Here is a 22486-nt window from a genome sequence, read left to right on the forward strand (position 1 = left end):
TAGGCTTGTATAGGCCCTAGGGCTGATAGCCTAGTACCAACCTATGAACCTATGAACCTATGAAAATAAATATATGGCACATACAGACATTGCCACATCAATGATTAAAGAATTTTTAAATCATTCAAGCCCTATTTCAAATTTATTCTAGGGTTTATACCTAAAAACCTAAACAAAATGTAATTTAATAAACTACAACTTTATTCAATTTCTTAAAATACATTTTTACTATGACTTATTACTGTTCTCTTTACTGGGACAATTTGTAAATTCTGTTAACAACAACTTTTTTTCTTTTGATTATTTTTATCAGACCATGCATTTTACATGATGTGGATTTCTTGCAACTATTATATTGTTTTTACTTTATAGTGTTTAGTAGTTGCAAAATCTTTCAAAAATGATATTAAATGTATTTTATTTGGATTCTAGCATTATTGAAAGTTAATGCCTCAAATATTGTTTCCTTTTTAGAAAAAAATATATAAATAAAAATGTATGTAAATATTTGTATTCTGAAACTGTATTTTTTCATAGGATTCTGAACTTCACTCCTGATATTTCAGCCAGCACTGTTATCCAAGACATAAGGGATGCCTTCCAGGTTTGGAGTAATATGATCCCAATCACCTTTACCAGAGTTCTTTCTGGAACTGCTGACATCTATATCTCCTTTGGACAAGGAGGTAGGCATATTTTCTGTTTTAAATTTTTTGTTGACTATTAATAAAGAAAGCAGGTTTTTACCTAAGTTTATTTGAATCATCCACAGCTGAGTCACACTTCAACAGTTTTTCATTTTTGAGCATGTTTAACTTAAAAAATAAAATAAAAGGAAATATTGCTGTATCTACCACTTGAAGAACTTCTTCCAACAACCCTCTAATACATATTAATTCCATTATTACACTCCGGTGGAGAAAAGTAAAAAAAAATCTGTGGTTGGTGCTAGTTTGTTACATACAAGTAACTGTGGTTTCGATGAACGACAGAAGAAAATCATACTAAGGCCTCCTTGTCAGGAAGTGCTTTGCTGAATTGTAGACAAGCCAAATCAGGATGTTCTGGATAGCTAGAAATGACATTACAATTGTCATAATAGTAATACTATTAATATTATTACTATTATTATTATTAATGATAATCATAATAATAATAATAATAATGATGAGGAGGAGGAGGAGGATTGCTATGATGAAATGATCCTAATAATGCACTCAATCCTATACAAATAATAGTAACTTTGCCAAGAATATTTTGAGAGATATTGTACTTCTGAAAAGGGTAAATTGCTATTGTCCTAAAATTTCAACTTTGAAAGTTTTTTTATGTACTGTTAAATTGTAGAAAGACAAGTTTATTTACAAGCTAAAGTAACATAATGCCACACAAGGAAATAGTAACGGCAAATGGCATGAGCTATTAAGGAAGCTAAAGAGAAAGCACGAGAACACTAAAGTATGGCGGACTCGATACAGGATGTTGCTTATATCATCATCGTCGCCATCATCAATCCCCTTTTTCCCATTTTTTTTCTACATGGGACTGGGATGTTATGTCAACTGACACCATCTATCTCATTAAATGTCAGCCTCCTACCTTCTTCAACAGTCATGTCTGACTGTCATAGGTCTTCTCTCACAAAATCCATCCATCTTTTTGCTTGATGCCCTCATTTCCTCGTCTCTTCTACCTGTATATCCCAAATCATATGTGAATATGTGCCTGAACCACTGTAATCTGTTTTATTTAACTTTCTCTGCAATTGGAGCTACTTGGCCTACTACTCTGATGTCCTCATTTCTTTGTCTATTCCACAGTGTACATCCTGATACCTGTCTGAGACACTTCATCTCCATCACATCTAGCTTCCTCAACTATTTTGCTCTAGTTTCTGTACCATACAGTAATACTGGTCTCACAATTGCTTTGTATACCTTACTTTTCAGCTTCTTTGGCATTCCTCTGTCATATACTAACCCTGACACTCTGTGCCATTTGGCTGTAGCCCATATAATTCTAGCTTTGACCTCCTCAGTCAGACTTTTTTTCTTCTCAGCCACCCCTCCCAGGTACTTAAAGTGGTTAACTTGGTCCACTATCTTCCTTTCTGTCTCATTTCTTAGCTTCTTTTGATTTCCCCTATTGGTTGCCATTACAGCTGTCTTATCTGTACTCCGTTTCATTCCTTGTGCCTACAGTTCTGCATTCCAGTCCCCTATCCATTGCTGAAGTTCTTGTTCGGTGTCTGCCTGCAATGCCACATCATCTGCATTCTGCAACTTTGTTGTCTGTCCCCTTTGACCTGTTTGCTAATATAGTTCAACACCACAATAAACAGCAGTGGACAGAGAGCTGACCCCTGATGCACACTCACTCCATCTGGGAACACCTCTGTGAGTCTGAACACTGTTCGTACTTATGTCAATGGGTTCTTGTACATAGCCTACACTAATTCTGCCAATGTTTCCATGACTTAGCTCCATCACATAACTGCTCAAATCATCTTCCTTGGGACCTTGTCATTAGCTTTCCCCAAGTCTAGGAATGGCCAATTGGATTCTTTCCTCATCTCTAGCTTCTGTTTAACTATCCGTCTTAATAAAAACATCGAGCCAGTTGCATTGCATCCTGATTTGAAGCTAAACCGCTGATCTCTTATCTTACTTTCTACTACTCTGCTTATTCATTTATCAGTTTCCTCTCCAGAATTTGGATCAGGGAATACCATTTAATATGGCAGTGAAATTAGCAGCTGATACAGAAGACTAAGTATTTAAATGTCATTAGGTTGAAAGATTCTCTGTTTTTCATTCCGTCTACAACAGCTTAAATCAGTTTCCATATATCCTATATATTTCTTATTTATAATACAAGTAAGCAGAACTACAGATTAAATATACAAGTCAGGTGAGAGAAATGCTTAATATCTGATACAATAAGGGTGGAAGGGTATGTTAAAAGTTATGAGGCAAGTGATAAAGCGTTTAGTCACATAAGCAGGGTCCCAACACCTAAAATGCCTATTACATACATGCGCAATCTAGTCTCTACAGTTATTTGTTTATTTTCCTTATTATTCTTTCAAAGTGTTTCTCCATTCCTCCTTTATTTTATATTCACACATTTCATATTGTTTCTTTATCTTTTATTTATTTTATACTCTGCATTAACTACTGGTGCTGTTTCACAACAGTACTTTTTCCAGTTCATTTATAGCTATGAGACTTTTCTTGTGCGAAATCTCCAAGTCCTCTTTATATGTGAGAGGGTTTTGCTAGATGTGTACTTCTTCTTCCACATCCAAAATAAGTGCTGCTAGGTGAATTGCTGTTGTTATTATTGATTAGTCATTCAGCTGAGTCGAACTTTTTTGTGATCGCAAGAACATTAGTGCACTATGCCTCTCAGGCTACAACTGATTTTCCAAGTTTTTGTAAACTTAAGTCAGTTCCACTGTTATAGAAAGGGGAATCCATAATCAAATCCATATGACCCAGGTTTAAATACTAGCTCAGTCACCTGTTGGAGCTGGTGTGGGGGAGAAGAGATGAGTGACATAGGTTTGCTGTACTGCTTCTCATTTCAGGGGAGGGGGATAGGTGTATGTGCAACCCTATTGCAGAATTTTCAGTGGAGACAGAACATCCTAAGGGAGTACTGGTTTCATGAGGTCAAGTCTGTCATGAGAAAGATTACCTTGTTTCTATAAGTGACTAGCAAACCATCACTGCATGTTGAAGCTTGGGATAATTCTGGTCATGCATGGTGGGAAGAGAAAAGCCTTAAAGTACAAGCTGCTTGACCTTGCTTAAGCAATGGCTCCATTCTCTGCTGTTCAGGTCCCGTGTTCAGGTCCACCTCTTTCGAGGAACAAATAAATGAAATGAATGAGTTAGTGAGCATGCAGAGAGGAGGCATGTGATGGATGCTGATGTAAAAAGAAAAAAATAACCAAAAATTCTTGTAAATTCACATTCATTACCACAGTAATACTGTCTATACACCTTAATCTTTGCTTCCTCTTCATCTTTTGCCTTCAGTCTTTCCCATTATCAGTACATTTTCCAGTAAATCCTGGCTTCTCATTATGTGGCCGAAGAGTGTGAGTTTAAATTTGCCTATCATACCTTCCAATAAATAGTCTGGATTTATTTCAAATATTGACGGATTTGGTCTTGCAGTTTACAATATTCTCAATAGTTATTCACAAAACCATAGTTCAAAAACATCAGTTCTCTAGTTCGAAACCTTTCTTAATTTTCAATACTCACAACCATACGTTATTACATGGAAAATCACTGCTTTGCTAAAATAGGCCTTATTTGACAACATGAAGTCTTTGCACTTTAACAGCTTATTCAAATTTGTTAAAGCTTTCCTACCCAGGTGGTTACATTCACCATCAGTAGCAATCTTATAGGTTCATAGGTAGGTACTAGGCTATTGACCCTAGGGCCTATATAAGCCTAGCCAAATGGTATCCTGGCTTTTGCCACCCAAGAAAATTATTTTCCTGTGCCCCTGTCAAGCAGAGCCACAGAAGTGATCCCCAGGGTGGATTTCCTATCTTCCATACAATCATTAAGATTTTTCTTGAAGAATGCTAATGAGGAGCTTTGTTTGATATAGATAGGTAGTTTGTTCCAGAGTATGGGAAGTCTCTGGGACAGGAATCTATCCCTCCAGCATGTTCTGTTTATTGTGGTGACAAGATTTAGGTCCCTAGAGCGTGTAGCATGGAAGGATTGGGATTTCTTTACATGGAACATGTCCAACAGCTCTGGGTGTGACATAGCTTTGTATGTTAGGCAGAGATCGCCTCTGAGTAGGCGATATGCAACAGAGTAAAGCTGGAGTTTTTTGAGATGGTCTGCATAGGACATCTGTTTGAGGCTGGTAATCCTCTTTGTGAGGTATTTCTGTGGCCTTTCCAGTTGTTGTAGATGTCTTGTGAGGTACATACCACAATGGGCGTTGTACTCTATAATGGGTCTAATGAGTGATGAGAACAGGGGAACAATGACCTCTTTTTTCCTGGATGAGAAAACTTTTGTGATGAGGTGTGCCATGTAGAAGGATTTCCTGACTACTGTGGCTATGTGATTATCACAGGAGAGACTACTGTCCACTTGTGTCCCAAGGTCTCTTATCACACTTTTGGTGTTAAGTAGACTACCGCCTATGTGGTAGTTCATGGGTACAGAGTTTTTACCAAAAGGGATGGCAATGCACTTTTTGGCATTGAGCTTGAGGCCATGGCTTTGACACCAGGCATCTGTCTCAGTCAGGCCCTTTTGTAGGATGTCCACATTGTTAGGAGATCATTAGATCTTTGTGCTATTGTTGAGCCCAGGGAAAACTGAATATGTCATTGCCTACATTTCTGTCATGTATTTATAAACAGCTGATATAGCTAGATGACATAAGTATATACTTTTTAATTCTGAGTAGCAAATCAGTATTTGTACCTTTTATGTTCACCTTTATCCACAGGTTCTTTACCTCCTCTGTGCTTTTAGCCATCAGCGTGGCAAAGCTATTAATATTTGTGCTGACAATTTTGATCCCAACATCTGATTCTCCATATGTAGCATATTGTATGAAACAAAGTATAATTTCAATAAGTAGGGTGGCAATAGAAAACCTTATTGCGTGCCATTCCAAATCTTGGACCAATTAGTTATTCCATAGTTGGCTTTAACTGTTTCCTCTTGGTCTGCATATCAATTCCTCAAGAGCTAAATAAGGTAATTTGGGGTCCCCATTTCTCTAACAACTTGGCATAGAGTATTATAGTCCATTCAATTACGGATAAATCAATAAAGGAAAAGGAATTTTTTTGAAATACCTCCCTGCCTTCAATATTTAATAGCAAATGTTGACAATATTATTTCAGATTCCTCTACCTTTTCTAAAACTAACTTACATGTCTGGTATTTCTCATTGTGAATATTGATGGAGTCCACCTTGTGAGGATGTTAAGCATTAATTTACAAGCATGTGAAACAAGTGCAGTTGTGCTAGGATGTTAAGCATTAATTTATTAGCAAGTGAAACAAGTGCAATTGTTTGATAGATTGGCCACTCTTTAACATTGCCTTTTCTTGAGATTAGAATACAAAGTGATCTTTTTATAATCCAATGACCACTGCTGTATTTTCCAAAATTGCTTACAGATTACAAACAGCTCACAAACTATGCCATTTTGAAGGATTTTAAGCAATTCTGATGGACTGCCATCACTTCCTGTTATCTTGTTATTAGCAAGGTTTTCTAGGGCCATTTGGTTTCACTCTGTAGGATGTCCAGCTCTAGATCAGAAAACATATCACTGTATTTATCTGAGATGTTAGGATCCTCCTTTTATAGTAATCTCATATTCTTGTCACCACTTTTTAACAACTTGTACTTTCTCTTAACATTGCCCTCTATTTGAAGAGATATCTTGACTTTCTGTTCCATCTTCTAGTTCTTTGCACTTCATTTAGATATAACTCCTCCCCTGGAATTTAGAAAAAAACTTCACCACTTGTGGTCACTGCCAACCACAGGCAGGTCAATTACTACAACAGTGAGAAAACATGATTCAGAGACAGCAATGACCACAATGAGAACAATTTCATTACTGGATCATTATCATGTCTCTGAATTGCAGTGTAACAAACACTATCACTGTCACACCTGAGAGTGGTAGTGTTCTCTCTAGCAGCACAATGCATTGTGTTTGCAAAGGCACCCACTGCATACACACACACACACACACACACACACACACACACACACACACACACACACACACACACACACACACACACACACACACACACACACACACACACACACAAACACACACTCTGTAACTTAAACTTTATGTAATTAGATATCGGCAATTTTAGGTAGTGAGGTATATCCTAGGCAGTAGCAATGTTTAAGTCATGTTGTACCATATGTCTTATATCTAAAAGTCATCTGTTTATGAAAAATCAAATATTAAGTCTGAAAAGATGCATTTCATGATTTTAAACCATTTTAACTTAATGATGAATTGCCTCGTACAGTAAAATAATGAAGTTACTGCATCAAAAAACAAGTTACAGTTTAAAAGTTAATTTTTCAGGGGGACTGCAGTCTTCTGCAGCTACCACTCTCCCAACCTGCTAACTAAAATATTAACTCCAAGGTCATATTTCTTTAGAATACATATAATGTCTGTCATCAAATCAGATATTCATTTTACTGTACAATATTTGAAATAGTATACTTAGCTAAATTGTGTGGACATTGACTCACTTATTTGGGGACAGACAGGGCAGTGCCCATGAGAAAAGATATATAATTTCTTTTATGGCCACTATTAAACTGCAATATTTTTACTGTACACTGCCAGTACTGTCTGTACAACAGCATATTTTACATCTCTTTTAAGCCTCTGTTTTATAAGGACATGACTAATTACCTTTATAACTGGAAGCTGCTCTATTATATATAAACTGCAATTGATTAAATGTTATATTCCTGGCTAGGTTCACTTTACATTGTATTGACAGTTCTAATTCAGTGTCTTGTTATACTTGTGAAGCTACGTAAGGTTTAAGTATGTCTTAAACTTTTCTTCAGATAATTTATAAACTGCTACAGCTTTAAGCATTTGATTTTGAGCAGTAGGTCTATTAAGGTTGTAAACATTTTATAATTTCATATTCAAAGTTGAGTTTCATCAGTATGCAGTTTGAAACATGATAGGTTCCCCAGTTCCTAACATTGCTTGATCCAGTAATAATGATGACATCCATATATTGTTCTCAGTGCTACTTCAATACTTTATTTTTTATCATACCTTTTTTATTTCCTATTAGAACATGGAGATGGTTATCCGTTTGATGGTCCTTCAGGAACCTTGGCTCATGCTTTTGCCCCAGGACCTGGAATTGGAGGTGATGCCCATTTTGATGAAGATGAGACATGGACAGCAGATTCAAGAAGTAAGCATTTCGAGGAGTGATTATAGTACTGATTTGCTCATATATATATGATGGTAATTTCTCAAGCTTGTTACTAGCACTAAAAAAGACTTAGCATTAAAAACAGCCTGGTTAAATATTTTGATTAAATAGGTAACAACACTATTGAATTGATTATCATTCATTTACTTTCATTGCTTATGTAGCAGTTGATATAAAATAAATGGTTTATGTATTAGTTTTGATATAAAAGTATTAGAAATTAATGTTTTGAAACTGGGAGGCAAACCCTGCAATTTCTCTTTCTGTTTTAAAGTTTGGCTGATTAAACTTTAGTCATTTTGTTTATTTAAATAATGTTATATTGTGACCCTTAGTTGTGACGGAGCTGGATACTTAGTCTGAATGGGAAAGAGAGGTGATATAGCTTTACTGTGTGATATTTGTTATGGCATAATCTGGTTTGTTGGTACAATACAGCACAACTGGTTAACATGTTGTTTTGATGTCTCCTGTATTCCACTTGATGGTTTTGTTTGTGTCAAAGGTTTAAAAATGGTAGTGATTAACATAAGCCGTGTTTGGACTTTGCTGCTGCTGGAATGGTTGGCTAGACCTTATATTTTCAGCATGAGGAACTTGGGTTCTTTGTTATGTACATTGCTTCAGTAACTGACTATTATAATGCATGCATACATGAGATGAAGTCTGCTTTGTGATTTAATTAAAAAAATAAAAAATAAAATGATTCTCTTACCATTAGAATGAGCAACTCAAGCAGATTGGTTACTTGAGCAACTACATTGGAAATATTTAAGGTCATTACGTATGACAAACAAGGATAAAAGGACAGTCACCCTGTTTCATTTTTTGATGCATGTTTTTTTCTTTCAACTTAGTCTAGCATTCATGCTGAGTGAAGTAAATTATATAAAAATTATAAAATAAAGTAAAATAGAAAGGGAAAATGCATTTGAAAGTAATACATCTCAATTATGTTGGTGGCGATTTAATGAAAAATTTGTTAGGTAAGCATTTGTAATGTGTCCACTCTGAATTTTATATAAATTGTCATTCAGCCATGACATTTCATTGTTGTTGTGGATATCTTTCTTTGCATGTATTTTAACAAGTTAATACCAATATTTTTACATTAACCTTTCCTTCAAAATTCTAAGGTAACATTGGACATTAAATGAAATCTTAATTAGACTCTATAAGAGAAAAGTTGATCATTAAGGCATGTTTATATGAATACATGCTATATAAAGGTTGAAATCCTTCTATAGACAACAATGAACTATTCTTTGTGCTGTAGCAAAGAAAGGATGAGTACTCATTTTATAAGCAGTATATCTGAAGTTCATCTGATGTTTTATCTTCTAGGTGATAAATGTTCCTGGTGCTATTTTAAATAATAGATATTACATTTCTTTATTTTTTATAATTATATTAGTATTTTGATTGACTGAAGATTTATGTAGCATGCATTTGTGAACTTTTAATTGATTTAATGTTTAGATTTTACTTTAGCTTAGTTCTAATCTTGGAAAAAAAAGAGTTGTTTTCAAATTATTAAATCTCTGTGTATATATGTAACCTATCAATGACATCTGATGCTAAAATATGATTGAATATAGCATATCTTTACCTCTAATTATTACCAATTAACACTTTCTTTATGTATTACTTTTAAATTTAATCCAATATTCTAATGCTATATACATGTTACATCTTAACAACTTTAAGCAGAACAATGTCAGTCTTAATATAAATTTCTCTCAAAGTTGTAACAATATAAAATAGTTTGGAAAGGAATTGCTACTATTAGAAAGCTGCTAGCTAAACTTAAATATGCATGCTATAATTCTAATTTTACTGACAATATGTCAATCTTCACTTTGTATAAATAATAACAGAGGCTCCCATCATTTCATTATAAGTAGACTGGTAAACTATATTGATTCTAGAGGTAAACATTTCACTTTTAAACTGTTTGATTTTATGTTTTTCAATTTATATTATTACTTAAATCTATTAAATAGTCATGAACTTCTTTAAAACAGTTTTAGCAACTAACTGTTGTACACTATACTACTAGACATTTTTCATTACAGGAAGTTTTAAATTTGCATTCTTACAAGGTCTAAAAAAGGTTTATTTCTGTTCCTTCACATACAAATATACTACTGAACCTTCAATCAACATATCTTTATTATAAAGGAATTATTTATTGACTGTATAATTATTAATATAATTATTATACTTATATGATACATTCCTTTTCTTTTGCTTAATACATAAATAAGTAACTAAGCAACATTTTTCTTTATTTGTATCTACTATCACATTAATATATATATACATATATATATATATATATATATATATATATATATATATATATATATATATATATATATAAACAGCTATTTACTATATAGATATTGCAACTCTTTCTTACTTAATCATAAATAGAAATTAGATGAAATGATAATATGGTATATATTTACATAATGATTGTTTTTTTTTTTCATTCCAATAGTATTAGTATATCAAAGTTGCTCAGAATGAACCATTTGTAATTTCTGATTTTGATTAGTTGTTATAGTATTTATTTTTAAGTTACAGTTGCATTTGTTGGATGAAAGTGCAGTTGTATAAGTAAAGTTAACATAACAGTAGATGTCAAGATGATCACAGCGCTATATAGATTATATCCTGCACTGGATATAACAGCTAGCCATCTTCCAAAGTATTAGGGCACATTCCATGAGTCCAAACCATTAGTCAGCACAAGCTGAGCTGACTAAAAGACAAGTTTGGATGCAAAACTCTTCAGAGTTTTCATGCCAACTGAGAGAGGGATGCTCAGCCTGAAAAGACACATTGCTAAGAACAAAATAAAATGTCCACACTCTTGCATCAAAAATACAAAAAAAACAAGGGGGCAGTGAGGGAGGGAGAGGCTACTGCTGCAGTACAACTATACAATGTTCATCATATTGATCAGTGCTGCAATGCCCTAAGCTATATGTGTAGAAGCTTTGAAAACTGGTAGATGGAAGGGGAATGGTCCAGAAAATGGTCCTTGCAAAATCTGACATAGACCTGGAAAATAAATCTAGCTTGTTGAGCTTTGTAAAAGTGGTACAAGGGCACAAACTGCTGCTGCTTAGTCCAACCCTTTTCAAAAAGACATAGATGAAGACAAGGCCCTAGTAGAATGTTTCTAACCCTGCATGGAATAGTTTTGTTTTGGTAGGAATAACAAAAGTTAACAGAAAGAGACAGCCATTTGGAAACAATCTGTTTTGACACAGATTGTCCCTTTTTTCTTACCTTCACAAGAAATTAATAATTGTTTGGAAGTTCTAAAAGAGTTTGCTCTGTCAAAATAGTACCTGGATTATCTGAGGATATCCAAGGTATGAAGTATCCATTCTCCTTCAGTTTTGGTTTTAGGAAAGAACACCGTGAGATGGATATTTTGGCTTAAAATTAACTCGGATACTGCATTAAACAGAAGGATTAGTTGTCAAAGAAACCCTGGAAAACAAGGTTGACTCACTATAAGAGTTTGCAACTCAGATACTTTGCATGCAGAGGTCAGAGCAATCAGTAAAAGTGTTTTCCATGTTAAGAACCTCAAGTCAGCCAGATGAACTGATTCAAATGGAGCAAGTGTTATCTTTCCTAACACAAAATTAAGATCCCTAGAAAGAGCCACCATTTTGTGGGAGGGCTTTTATGCAAACCACTTTCAAAAACATTTTGAGATGAGAATGCCTTGAAAGAGGGGGATCTATGGGCAGACATGCTGAAATAGCTGACAAATGAACCTTGGCAGAGGATTAAGACAGGCCATAGGAAAGTAACTCACACAAATATTGTGAAACCATAGAAACATTATCCCAGAATAGGTGTTTGGTTATGTCACTGGCAACAACTAGAAACCATTTGCTTATGTATGATTTTATAGTAGCAGATTTTCTTGTCTCATTAGTTCTTGCTGCACATCCTCAGTAAACAGATGCCTAAAGATTATTAACCGCTATATCATCCAGGCAGTCAGTTGAAGTTGTTTGGGTTCAGGATATTTCAAACATCTCTGTTCATGTGTGAATAGACCTACTATTTGAGAAAGATTGTGGCAATTGCCCCTGGCCAAGTCCAAAAAAAGACAGAATCACTGTTTCCTGGGATAGAAGGGAGTCACCGCAATGTTCTTGTGGGGCTCCTTCTGAATATTTAGAAGTACCCAAGATATCAGTGGAAAGGGTTAAAAAGTATTCAGGAGCATTCTTATCTAAGAAAAAGAAAAGGCATCTGTCTTCCAGACTTTCTTGTATGGGGTCCTGGAGTAGAGTTTTGCCAGCTGATTGCTTGGACAGGAGACAAAACGGTCTACTTGAGGAACTCCAAAAGCAAAGCAGCTCCGGGAACAATAAAAGTTGTCTTCTAGATTCCAATGTGTAATACCAAACAAGACCAAGACGAATAATCCAATGGAGTAAAAAAGTTTAATAACACACCAAATAAAACAAATCAAAAAATAGAAATATATATTATATATTACATCAACTGATTAAGCGCTTTCGTCTCCGTTCAGAGACTTCTTCAGAATCAATTAACGGCCAAGGATTTGTATTTCAATAGCAAAGATTTGAAAGTCTTACATTTTTCTTTATATGTTGAACCTCCATGATTTTCATTTATCTTCTCTTTGCTACTAAGTCTAAGCAATTGATTGAACCATGTCTGAAAATCCAAGTCCTTGTAAATATCTGGTATCTCCTGGCCTCTATAACTTTTATTACTTTTGTTAGTAGCAATATTGTGTAGACCTGCCATTTGAACCCATTTGGACGCTATTCTGTATGTTCTCCCTTCCTTGTCAATCGCTCCTGGCATCTGACGTCATCTGGCCTGTGGCGGTCTGCAATTCCTGGGTAGGTTTTACCCTTTATCCATTATCTATGATATGTTCAAGAATATTAATATGTACCTATTGATCGGACCTGCATATAAGGTGGTTCTTTAAGATAACTAATACTGATTATTCAATTTTGATTGCCAGCCCATTTTTTGAATATAAAAGATGATAGGACTCTTGTTAATTGATTCTGAAGAAGTCTCCGAACGGAGACAAAAGCGCTTAATCAGTTGATGTAATATATAATATATATTTCTATTTTTTGTTTTGTTTCGATTTATTTGGTGTGTTATTAAACTTTTTTACTCCATTGGATTATTCGTCTTGGACTTGTTTGGTATTACACATTGGAATCTAGAAGACAACCTTTATTGTTCCCGGATCTGCTTTGCTTTTGGTTTTGTCTACAGCCTTGTGCTTTTGGTTACTTGAGGAACTCCCCACAAACAGATCAAATCTTGGAAGACCCCCTGATCTACTTTCCTTCACGAGGGTCTGTCTTTGTCCTGCTCAGTTTGTCTGCTGTACAGTTTTTCTCTGATGGAATGTAGGAAGCCTGTAGTGTGGGACAGTGCTGTGAAGCTATACCCTATGCTAACATGGTGAGTCTGCATAGGAGGTAAGATCGATTTTCCCTTTCTTATTTATGTATCACATTACTGTGGTATTGTCTGTAACAACTTGAAGTGCACTGTGGTATTGTCTGTAACAACTTGAAGTGCACTGTGGTATTGTCTGTAACAACTTGAAGTGCACTGTGGTATTGTCTGTAACAACTTGAAGTGCACTGTGGTATTGTCTGTAACAACTTGAACTGGTCTTGAGGACCAGAGGTGATACAGAGGTTGAGTGCCTTGGTAAGGGTGAGCATCTCTCTTATATTTATACACTTCTGTCCATCTTTGTTGTCCCAGATACCTTTGCACTGTTATCCTTCTTGACACTGCTCCCCAATCAAAGTCTGAGGCGTTTGTGGTGTTTGTTATGCAGCAGAAAGGGAGAAGGGGACACCTGGATTCAGGGATATTTGATGTCCCCATCAAGTGATTTGTTGTCTCACAAATTCTAGTAATGGATTCTGAAAAGATAATAGGTGCTGGTGCTGGGACCAAAGGGGCTTCATTTGCCACTGTATTTTTTTCATGTGGACTCTTGCCATAGCATCATGAGTATAATGGATGACATAGGATCTAAATATAGAACTGTTTTTTCCTGTGCAAGAAATGCTCTATGGTGAGGTGTCTAGCAGACACCCCAGGAACAAAATCTTGTGTGATGGAGTAAAAAAAGAGACTTTTGAATTTCCTCTTGGAATTCCAGCCAGCATAGGGATCTCTCACCCAAGTGAGAGATATTTGACACTTTGAAAAGAGACAAACTCGGTAAAACAGGAAAAACTGAAGAAAAACAAACTGGATACGCTCCAATACCAGCAAGTTGTTCAAATATGCGAAAACACACTGTCCGTAAATTCAAAAGTCAAAAAAATTTATTTTAAGCACTGATACAAGCTTTTCATCGGACACACTCCAACTTCATCAGAAAACAGATAAAACAGTGTCTCCCTCAAACCGTTACCTTAAATACAAAAATTTAAAAGTTTAAAAAGTCACATGATCTTTAATTTGTGTCAGACACTTTGAAAAGACTCTGCCAGGATAAGTAGGTCATCTAAATATGAAAAAAATGTGGATTCCCTGCAGTCTGCAACGGTTTGTGATGGGCTAGACACTTTGTAAACACTCTTGGAGCAGTAGATAGTGTAAGGCAGAAAATAGCTAATGTCATTCTGACACATAAAACCTTAAAAATCATCTGAAATCTGGATGAATAGGAATTTGATGATAAGCATCTTTAAATTTTAACTCTAAGGTTACTAAAAAACTCAAATGAGGTAGAAGGGGATAATAGATAGTGAGATGAAAGCATTTTGAACTTGGGCACTATCACTCACTGGTTTAGGAAAGAAAGATCCAGAACTGGTCTACTGGCTTTTTTGATCTTTGGCACCAAAATCATTCTTGAATAGAAACCTTTTCCCAACTGGGATGGATAAACTGTTTCTATTACCCCCTGTGAAAGCATGTGCTGTAGGACAGTAGGGAACAGAGGGGTGTGGTCTGGTGGATGTGTAATAATTTCCTGGGAGGGAAGAATTTCTTCCCACTGCCATCTGTAACCCTGCTTATCAATCTTGGGACCCATTTGTCTGAAACAATATGTTGTCAAAGGGAGGAGTGGAGGTTCAGACATTCTGGAAGGGAAAATGGACTGTTGGGGTTGGGTGCAGGGTAAGGTCCCGTATACAGGCATTCTGCCTTATCTGACTGCCCTTTATTCTGGGGGTTACTGTTTTTCTTTTTTAAACCACCTTGAAATTTTTAAATATCTATTTACCAGCATTTTGCTGAGATTGATTAGATGAGGAAGCAGAAAATCCCTAGGAAAATTTGGAGAAGGAAAACTGAAAAGTCTCACATTCCCTATATTTGCTTACCCATCTCATCACATTTTTGATAACATCGGCAGCAGAGGTTCCAAAAACTAAATCTCTATCCAAAGTTGAATTTAAAATATCATTTTTTTTTTACATTTTCTGAGAATGGAACCAAGCAAACCTCCTCAACATAGTATCAGTGACAATAGCCCTGGATGTAGTATCCACATAGTTATCAACACACTTTGAACAACGAGTAGTGACCTGAGAAATTAAAGAAACTCAGCCACATAAAGTGTATTTTTTTCTCACAGGAGGGAACTGCATATAAAACATTCCTCATACCTTCATAATTAGTCAGAATAAACTTTGACACATAAGCCTGGCAATTCAAAATTCTAAAAATTAAAGTTGCAGAAGCATTCACTTTTTTTTCTAATACTGACAGGGGGAATTGGGGATTGGGAGGAAGTTCTGGGAATTCCAGTTTAAACAATTCATAGTTTTTTTTTCTGAAGGCCTGAGAAACCTCAGTTTTCTCCCACTGAAAATGCTAACACTTTCTTGAAATAGTGTCAAAGAAAGAGAATCATTGCCAAGGAAATTCAGACAACATGCTTTCCTCTAAGTCTGAATCAGAAATCTGAGAAAAAAAACTATATTTGTCCCATCATGTTCCTTTCCAGTTTCAATTTCTTGAATATCTTTAGGAAAAGAATAATCCCTTTTTCTTTTACCAGAAATTACCCGATAAGAAAGGTCAATAGTCTGTACAAGACCCTGTGATAGACTTAAGAAATTACTCCTGTCCAGGGAAGCTGGTGCAGAAAAATATACATGTTTAGTTTTCTGTTTCTTTTTGACAGGAAAGTTGGGAAAACATGATTATTAATGGCAACAGCAGCTTCCTCAGGGATGGGTACAGCATTCTGGCTAAGCAGGGGCACTTTCCTTAACACTTCTCCCAATACTGATATCAGTGTCTCCCCATTGCCCATTAAGAGGATCCCAACAGCTGCAGAGGATGTGGATAACCTCTGGCCCATAGTGGTTGTCTGGATATCAATACAAGGATCTGGTGAAAAAGATGAATGGCCTGAGGAGCCAGTTTTGGCCACAGCAGTCACCCCACCTACTACTAAGGCAAACTGCTAGCCTGCTGTGTGGGATAAAGGCTAAGTTAACTTTTCTATTTGTGGCTGGAAGAAAGACCAGCTGTGGAACAGGTAGTTTGTTCAATCATTAAGCTGAAATGGTGCTGATTTCCCCTGGAAACTAAGCAGCACACACTGCTAACATTTAAAAGTATTAAAAAGTCACTTTTCCCAGTAGAAATACAATAAAAATCACTCTAACACACTTTTCATCCTCAAAAGTAATTTAAACACAGTTTCTCAACAGACAAAATATGTTTTAGAATGCCTAAATTGATTTTTAAACTGTCAGAAACAAAAATGCTCTCCTGTTTAAAGATGCAGTGAAGTCACATGACAATAAATAAAAACACATATTCCTAATTTAAAATATACTTTCCTGCACAGGAAACTAATTTTAGGCCTTAAAATTATATGTAGAAGCTGCTGTGGTGGTGTAGATGGATAAAGCCCTGACTACAGCCCAGCCTAACCCAGGTATGATTAGCAGCTCAGGTGACAGACATGGAGTGTCAGAAAAGGGATGGGCATGTCCATTCCAGTTGGGAAGATGCTAACTGATACATTCCCTAAGGGAGGTGTGATACAGAAAGGGAAGTTGCCCTCATATGTAAAGAGTGAGCATGGTGCATGGGGAAAAGGAAATGGGTAGATTATAAAAAAAATCCTTGGATGGGAGCACACATGAGGCTAGCCCTCAGGGCACCCTCAGTATCCATGACTGGCCCCAGCAAAAATGAAGTAACTCCTGGGAAAGACCCAGCATGGACATTGGGCACTGGAGGCTGGGCTGGTATGTGGAAGATTTTTCCCCAAAGGGGTCACCACAAGCTAACCAATGACCCTTGAAAGCCTCCAGAGGTGCCCTTTCTTCAGCTTCAGGGAAGCTCTGAAGGGTTTGACACTCAAGTCTGTCTTTTAGTCAGCTAAAGGTTTGCATGTGTGGAAGATGCCCTGAAGCTTTGGAAGCTGGTCAGGTGTTATATCCTATGTAAGATATAATCCATACAGTTTACGCTGCTTCAACAGTGATCAATATGATTAACATTGCTTGTGACAGATAGTTTGTCTAGACACATATGTGAGCTTGGAAGGGTGGTATCCATGTTTATTGGGTTTGACAGTGTAAATAGTTATAGCATAATACTAGTTTCAGAAGTTAGTAATTGTCTTTTTATTAGTAGATTTTAAAAAGAACATAAAACTGTATTGTATCTATATGTGCAAATAATCTTTATATTACAAAATTATTCAATAGTGAATAAAACTATGATTACAGCTCCCAGCATTATTCAACACATTTTAATTCTCTTATACTTAAAGTATGAATGTAATAAATATTTAATCTAGATATGTTAATGGATTAAACTTTCGTAATAAAATAAATGCATTGATGAGATAATGAAAGACAAATACAAGGGTTATTATTTATTTGCAAGAAATTAATTTGATAGAAAAGGAGGATAACCTGCTGACCAATACTGGTTATAAGATTATAGTTGCTTTATGCACAAGGAAAATAGAAGAGGTACAGCTATTGTATTGAAAACATTTCAGATTGTACCTAAAATTATAAGTAAAATTAACATTAAAGGAATATATTCCAGCATCATGACTACATTTAATAATAATTTGTACACTCTAGCCAACTTTTATTGGATCCCTCATATGGGAATTAATGTAATAAAGGAACATTTGGAAATTATTCAAACTATATGGAAAGATAGCTTAACTTTGGCAGGTAATTTTAATTGTATTCTAAGCAAATCAGATTCAGTTTAAGCCAAAATCTTGAAATATCAGCATCTGCAAAGATTATGAGCATATGGATAATAAATAACCTAAAAGATCTTACAGGTAAATTTGGTAATGATGCCTTATTCTATACTTATTACTCATATGTTCATGGGACATAAAATTAGATAGATATAATCTATGTTTCATTAGATCTGATGAGAAAATTTTACATTTCAGAACTATCATCTGCCTATTTTTATTCAAAACTCAATAAGCATTGGCTTAGTAATGTTTGGAAAAAAGTTTAATACTGTATATAGAATTCAAACTTTTATGACCAAATTAAAATCATTTTGCAAATACATTAAGGATCAAATTGAAGTATTCCCTTCCTTTAATATTTTTTTGGTTAACAAGGTTATACTCTGGCATTCCATTAAAGTACATATCAGTAGCAAAATGAGGAGATGATTTAGAAAAAAATAAGGGAATGAGATATAGAAATTTTAAAAATTCAAGAAAACTCGCAAAATTCTAAACTAGAACTTCAGAAAATAATAATAGATAATCTGGATAATTTAAAAAAATAACTGCAGATTGTCAAAATATTTTATCTCATAAAAATGAAGTGGATTAGAAAATCATAAATTACATACTTATTTAATGACTAATGCATTTTCATATATTAGATAATTGGAATAAAACATTAAAAAGAGGATAAAATTAGTAATTTCTTAAACCTTGATATAAAATGAGTCTTTAGACATTGATGAACTGTTATTAATCTTTAAATATTATTATGAAAAACTAAATAGCAATGAAACATCAAGATTACTTACTTATTAATTACTTATTACAAAATACAAATACTAAACTTAATGAATATCAAAGGATAATCTTAAACCAATTTCACTAAAAGAAATTAAGTATGTTATAAAATTTTGCAGAATATTAATGCTCCAGGTCTGAATGGCAAGATATAAGAATTTCCCCTCAATGTTATATGTTTAATGCATTTAATATTTCAACTAGTACAATGTTATAACCATATTTCACCCACTCAGAGGTATACATCATAAATAAGGGAAAGAAAAAATAGTTTCTTCATATAGACAAGCTTAACTCTCCATAATGTAGACTACAATCTTCTTACATTCATTTTATCAATAAGAGATATAATGGATAATATTATTAATAAGGATTAAAGAGGCTTCATTATTAATAGTCTTAAATTTGATAATAGTAGAAGAGTAATAACATTAATTGAGATGGCTAAGAATACAAACAATGATCTAGTGTTAATAAGCTTAGACACTGAGAGAGCATTTGATACTGTTGAGTGGTTATATTTGTTTCAAATGCAAAACTGCTTGGATTCCCAGATGAATTCATTAAAATTATTAGTAATTTATATGTGGATTCTAAGGCATTTATTCAGATAGTACCTTTTATTTTCCAAACATTTATTTGAATAAAGTGACTAAGCATAGTTTCCCTTTTTATGATTTGCCAGTGTAACTGAAACATTATCTTGCAGCATTAGATCAAATCAAAATAAATGGAGGCATTCAAAACAAATAGTCTTTTAGACTTGAAAATCCAACTTTTTTGCTGATGACATTCTTTTGACATAAAGAAATTTAAATAATTTAATTGATGAGCTAAAGTCCAGTGGATTTCCTTTGTGATGTTTAATAAAAAGAAAGCCACAACTATTTTAATAAATCAGCAAATAAATCACTTATTAAAGAAACAAAAACATGAATTTATGTGGGATAACAAATAAAACATTTGGAAATAAAAATCCATAGTGATATTAACTCAATTATTAATAATAACTATGGGGCGGCTATGGTGGTGCAGTGGTTAGCATTGTCACCTGACAGCAAGAGGTTCTCCAGTTCAATCCTTGGTGCCTTCTGTGCGGAGTCTGCATGCCCTCCCTGTGGTTGTGTGGGTTTCCTCCAGGTGATCCGGTTTCCTCCCACATCCCAAAGACATGCATTAGTTGGCTTGGACACTCTAAATTGGCCCTAGGTGTGAGTGCGTTTGTGTGTGTGCCTTCTGTGGAAGGTTTGGGCACTGGGCTGGCAACTCGACACTGTAAAACTCCACTGCCAATCATGAGCGGACAGGTGATCCTCTGTGGTGACCCCTAACCAGGAAAAGCCAGAAGAAGATTAATAATAACTATATAAATCTTATTAAAGATATATCTGGTCTCATCAAACAATGGAACAACATGTGTTTTACATTTGAGGATAGATTGTTGCTCATTAAGATTATTATTCTCCCAAAATATTCTCTACTTATTATAATCAATGTCATTAATTCCTGAGAAAAAAAATAATCAAAAGGAAAAAAATGTTTTATGGCATCCTGCAAAACAAAATAAAAATCATACAAAAATCATATCAGGCAATGGAAATGTTGAGTAATTAACTTTTGTGATTTTGAGTCATATTCTATAGCAGAAAACTTAAGTATGATTATATTTTGGTAAAGCCCTCTATATTTTAGTGAATCAAAATTAACGTGAAATAAATAATTAAGAGTTTTCTTGAGAATCAGTTCAATTATTTTGAATGACAATCTATTTATTAAATGAACTCTTTTTTTATAACAATAAGCAGGAAATCCTTCATAAATTATATTTATAAGAATCCAACTTAAAAAAATAAAAATTCATTATCTTTCCTATAGTGTACGCTTTAGGTTAGTTGGAATCTTTCATTTATAAAACAATGGAGATACATGAAGTATAGGTAGGTTAATGTGGCATAATGGAATAAAATTGGGGTAATAATCCCATTGGTGAAAGGTTTAAAAGAAATAATCTCTGATAATTCTCATACACTGCTGTTTTAACAGTAAAACATGTTAAATAATTATTAGTTTAGTTAGAACAGGAATGAAAAATGTATTCCAAAACTCTTTGAATATATATTTCAATTCCAAGTGGTAATATTTCTTACAAAGAAAACTTATCTAAACAATATAAAATGATTCACTCAAACAATAACTTTGATTAGAATTATTGAAACTTCCTAGAAGCCAATCATTTAAATGATCTAATAAACAGCAAGAATAACAGTATATTGTTAAGGTTAATTGTCAAAGTTCAAGTTTGTGGAGAATATTTATGTGGAAATATATCCACAGAGTCTTTGATACTCCTCATAAAAATCTCAAAAACATAAGAAAGAAGATAATACAATTTGTTCAAGATGCAATGAAACAGAAAAAGCTGACTGGGTACATATGCTTCTAATTTGTAAAAAAAAAAGGTAGAGCTTTCTGGAAAGAGATTAGTAACTTCTTCAAAGGTCTATGGACTAATAATTGAAAATTGGAGAGAGTAATGATTCTTAAAAATGCCCAGATTCCTCAGGCAATATCAAATAAGTAGTATTCTATGTCTTGAAGTTTGTTAGGACTGGGTAAAAAGACAGTTACAAAAAATGCAAATCAAACTTTGTACCCAAGTTTAAGTCCTTCTACATAAAAAAAAACAGTTCCTGCCCATATGTCCCACTTAGGCCATATGAAGATGCCTTTACCATAACATGTGCATGTAAATTGAGTTTAATGGCACAAGGTCTCAGGAAATAATCAGGATCTACATGAGATTTATATGTGGTATCATTACAAGGTATCCTTCAGAAATGAGAAATAAAATTCCTCCATGGCCCTCTCACATTATGAATAAATGTATTATAATAATAATATTGTAGAAATTCTGGACATCTCCCTTCCTTTTTTCCATGGGCATGACTGCATATTCCAAGCCATTCCTGCTTTCCTTCAAGTGATGATACAGTAGAGTTGTGTGATCCCTGCCCTATAAATGCCAGACTCTCACACTACCTGGATCCATTTTCAAATCATAGCAATGGTACAATTTTTAATTTTGATTTAATACATTTTCACTTAGCCCTTATAGGTTCATAGGTACTTATTTCACTATGGATCAGTGAGTACGTTAAGAAGACAGTCTGACATTCCTATGGTAATTTCTTATCCTTATATTTTGCATATGAATAACACAGAAATGGACCAAACAGTGATATGTTGGGATCTTTATAAGTTTAACTTACCCCTGAGGGACAAGGGTACTAAACAAGGAGAGAATTTGTGGTTACCCAGCCTGCCGTCAAAATTACATTTGAATAGAGTAAAATAAGTATTTTGCTTTATGTGGAATAGAAGACAGTTCCATAGATGTGGTACTCTCTGTGATACATGCATTTGTATCCCT

The 22486-nt window shown here is 34.5% G+C and overlaps 1 protein-coding gene across 1 annotated transcript in view; it reads left to right on the plus strand.

The window, feature by feature from the left end:
• The window catches only part of LOC122802036 (collagenase 3-like), a 108312-nt gene that overhangs the window by 54703 nt on the left and 31123 nt on the right, over positions 1 to 22486 (plus strand). The window contains exons 3-4 of the mRNA XM_044071768.1: positions 538 to 686; positions 7860 to 7985. Of these exons, the coding sequence (XP_043927703.1) occupies positions 538 to 686; positions 7860 to 7985 (275 nt within the window). The remainder of the gene's footprint in view (positions 1 to 537; positions 687 to 7859; positions 7986 to 22486) is intronic.

This window comes from Protopterus annectens, chromosome 5.part0 (genome assembly GCF_019279795.1).
Source record: "Protopterus annectens isolate FY-2018-M chromosome 5.part0, PAN1.0, whole genome shotgun sequence".
Lineage (NCBI taxonomy): Eukaryota > Metazoa > Chordata > Ceratodontiformes > Protopteridae > Protopterus > Protopterus annectens.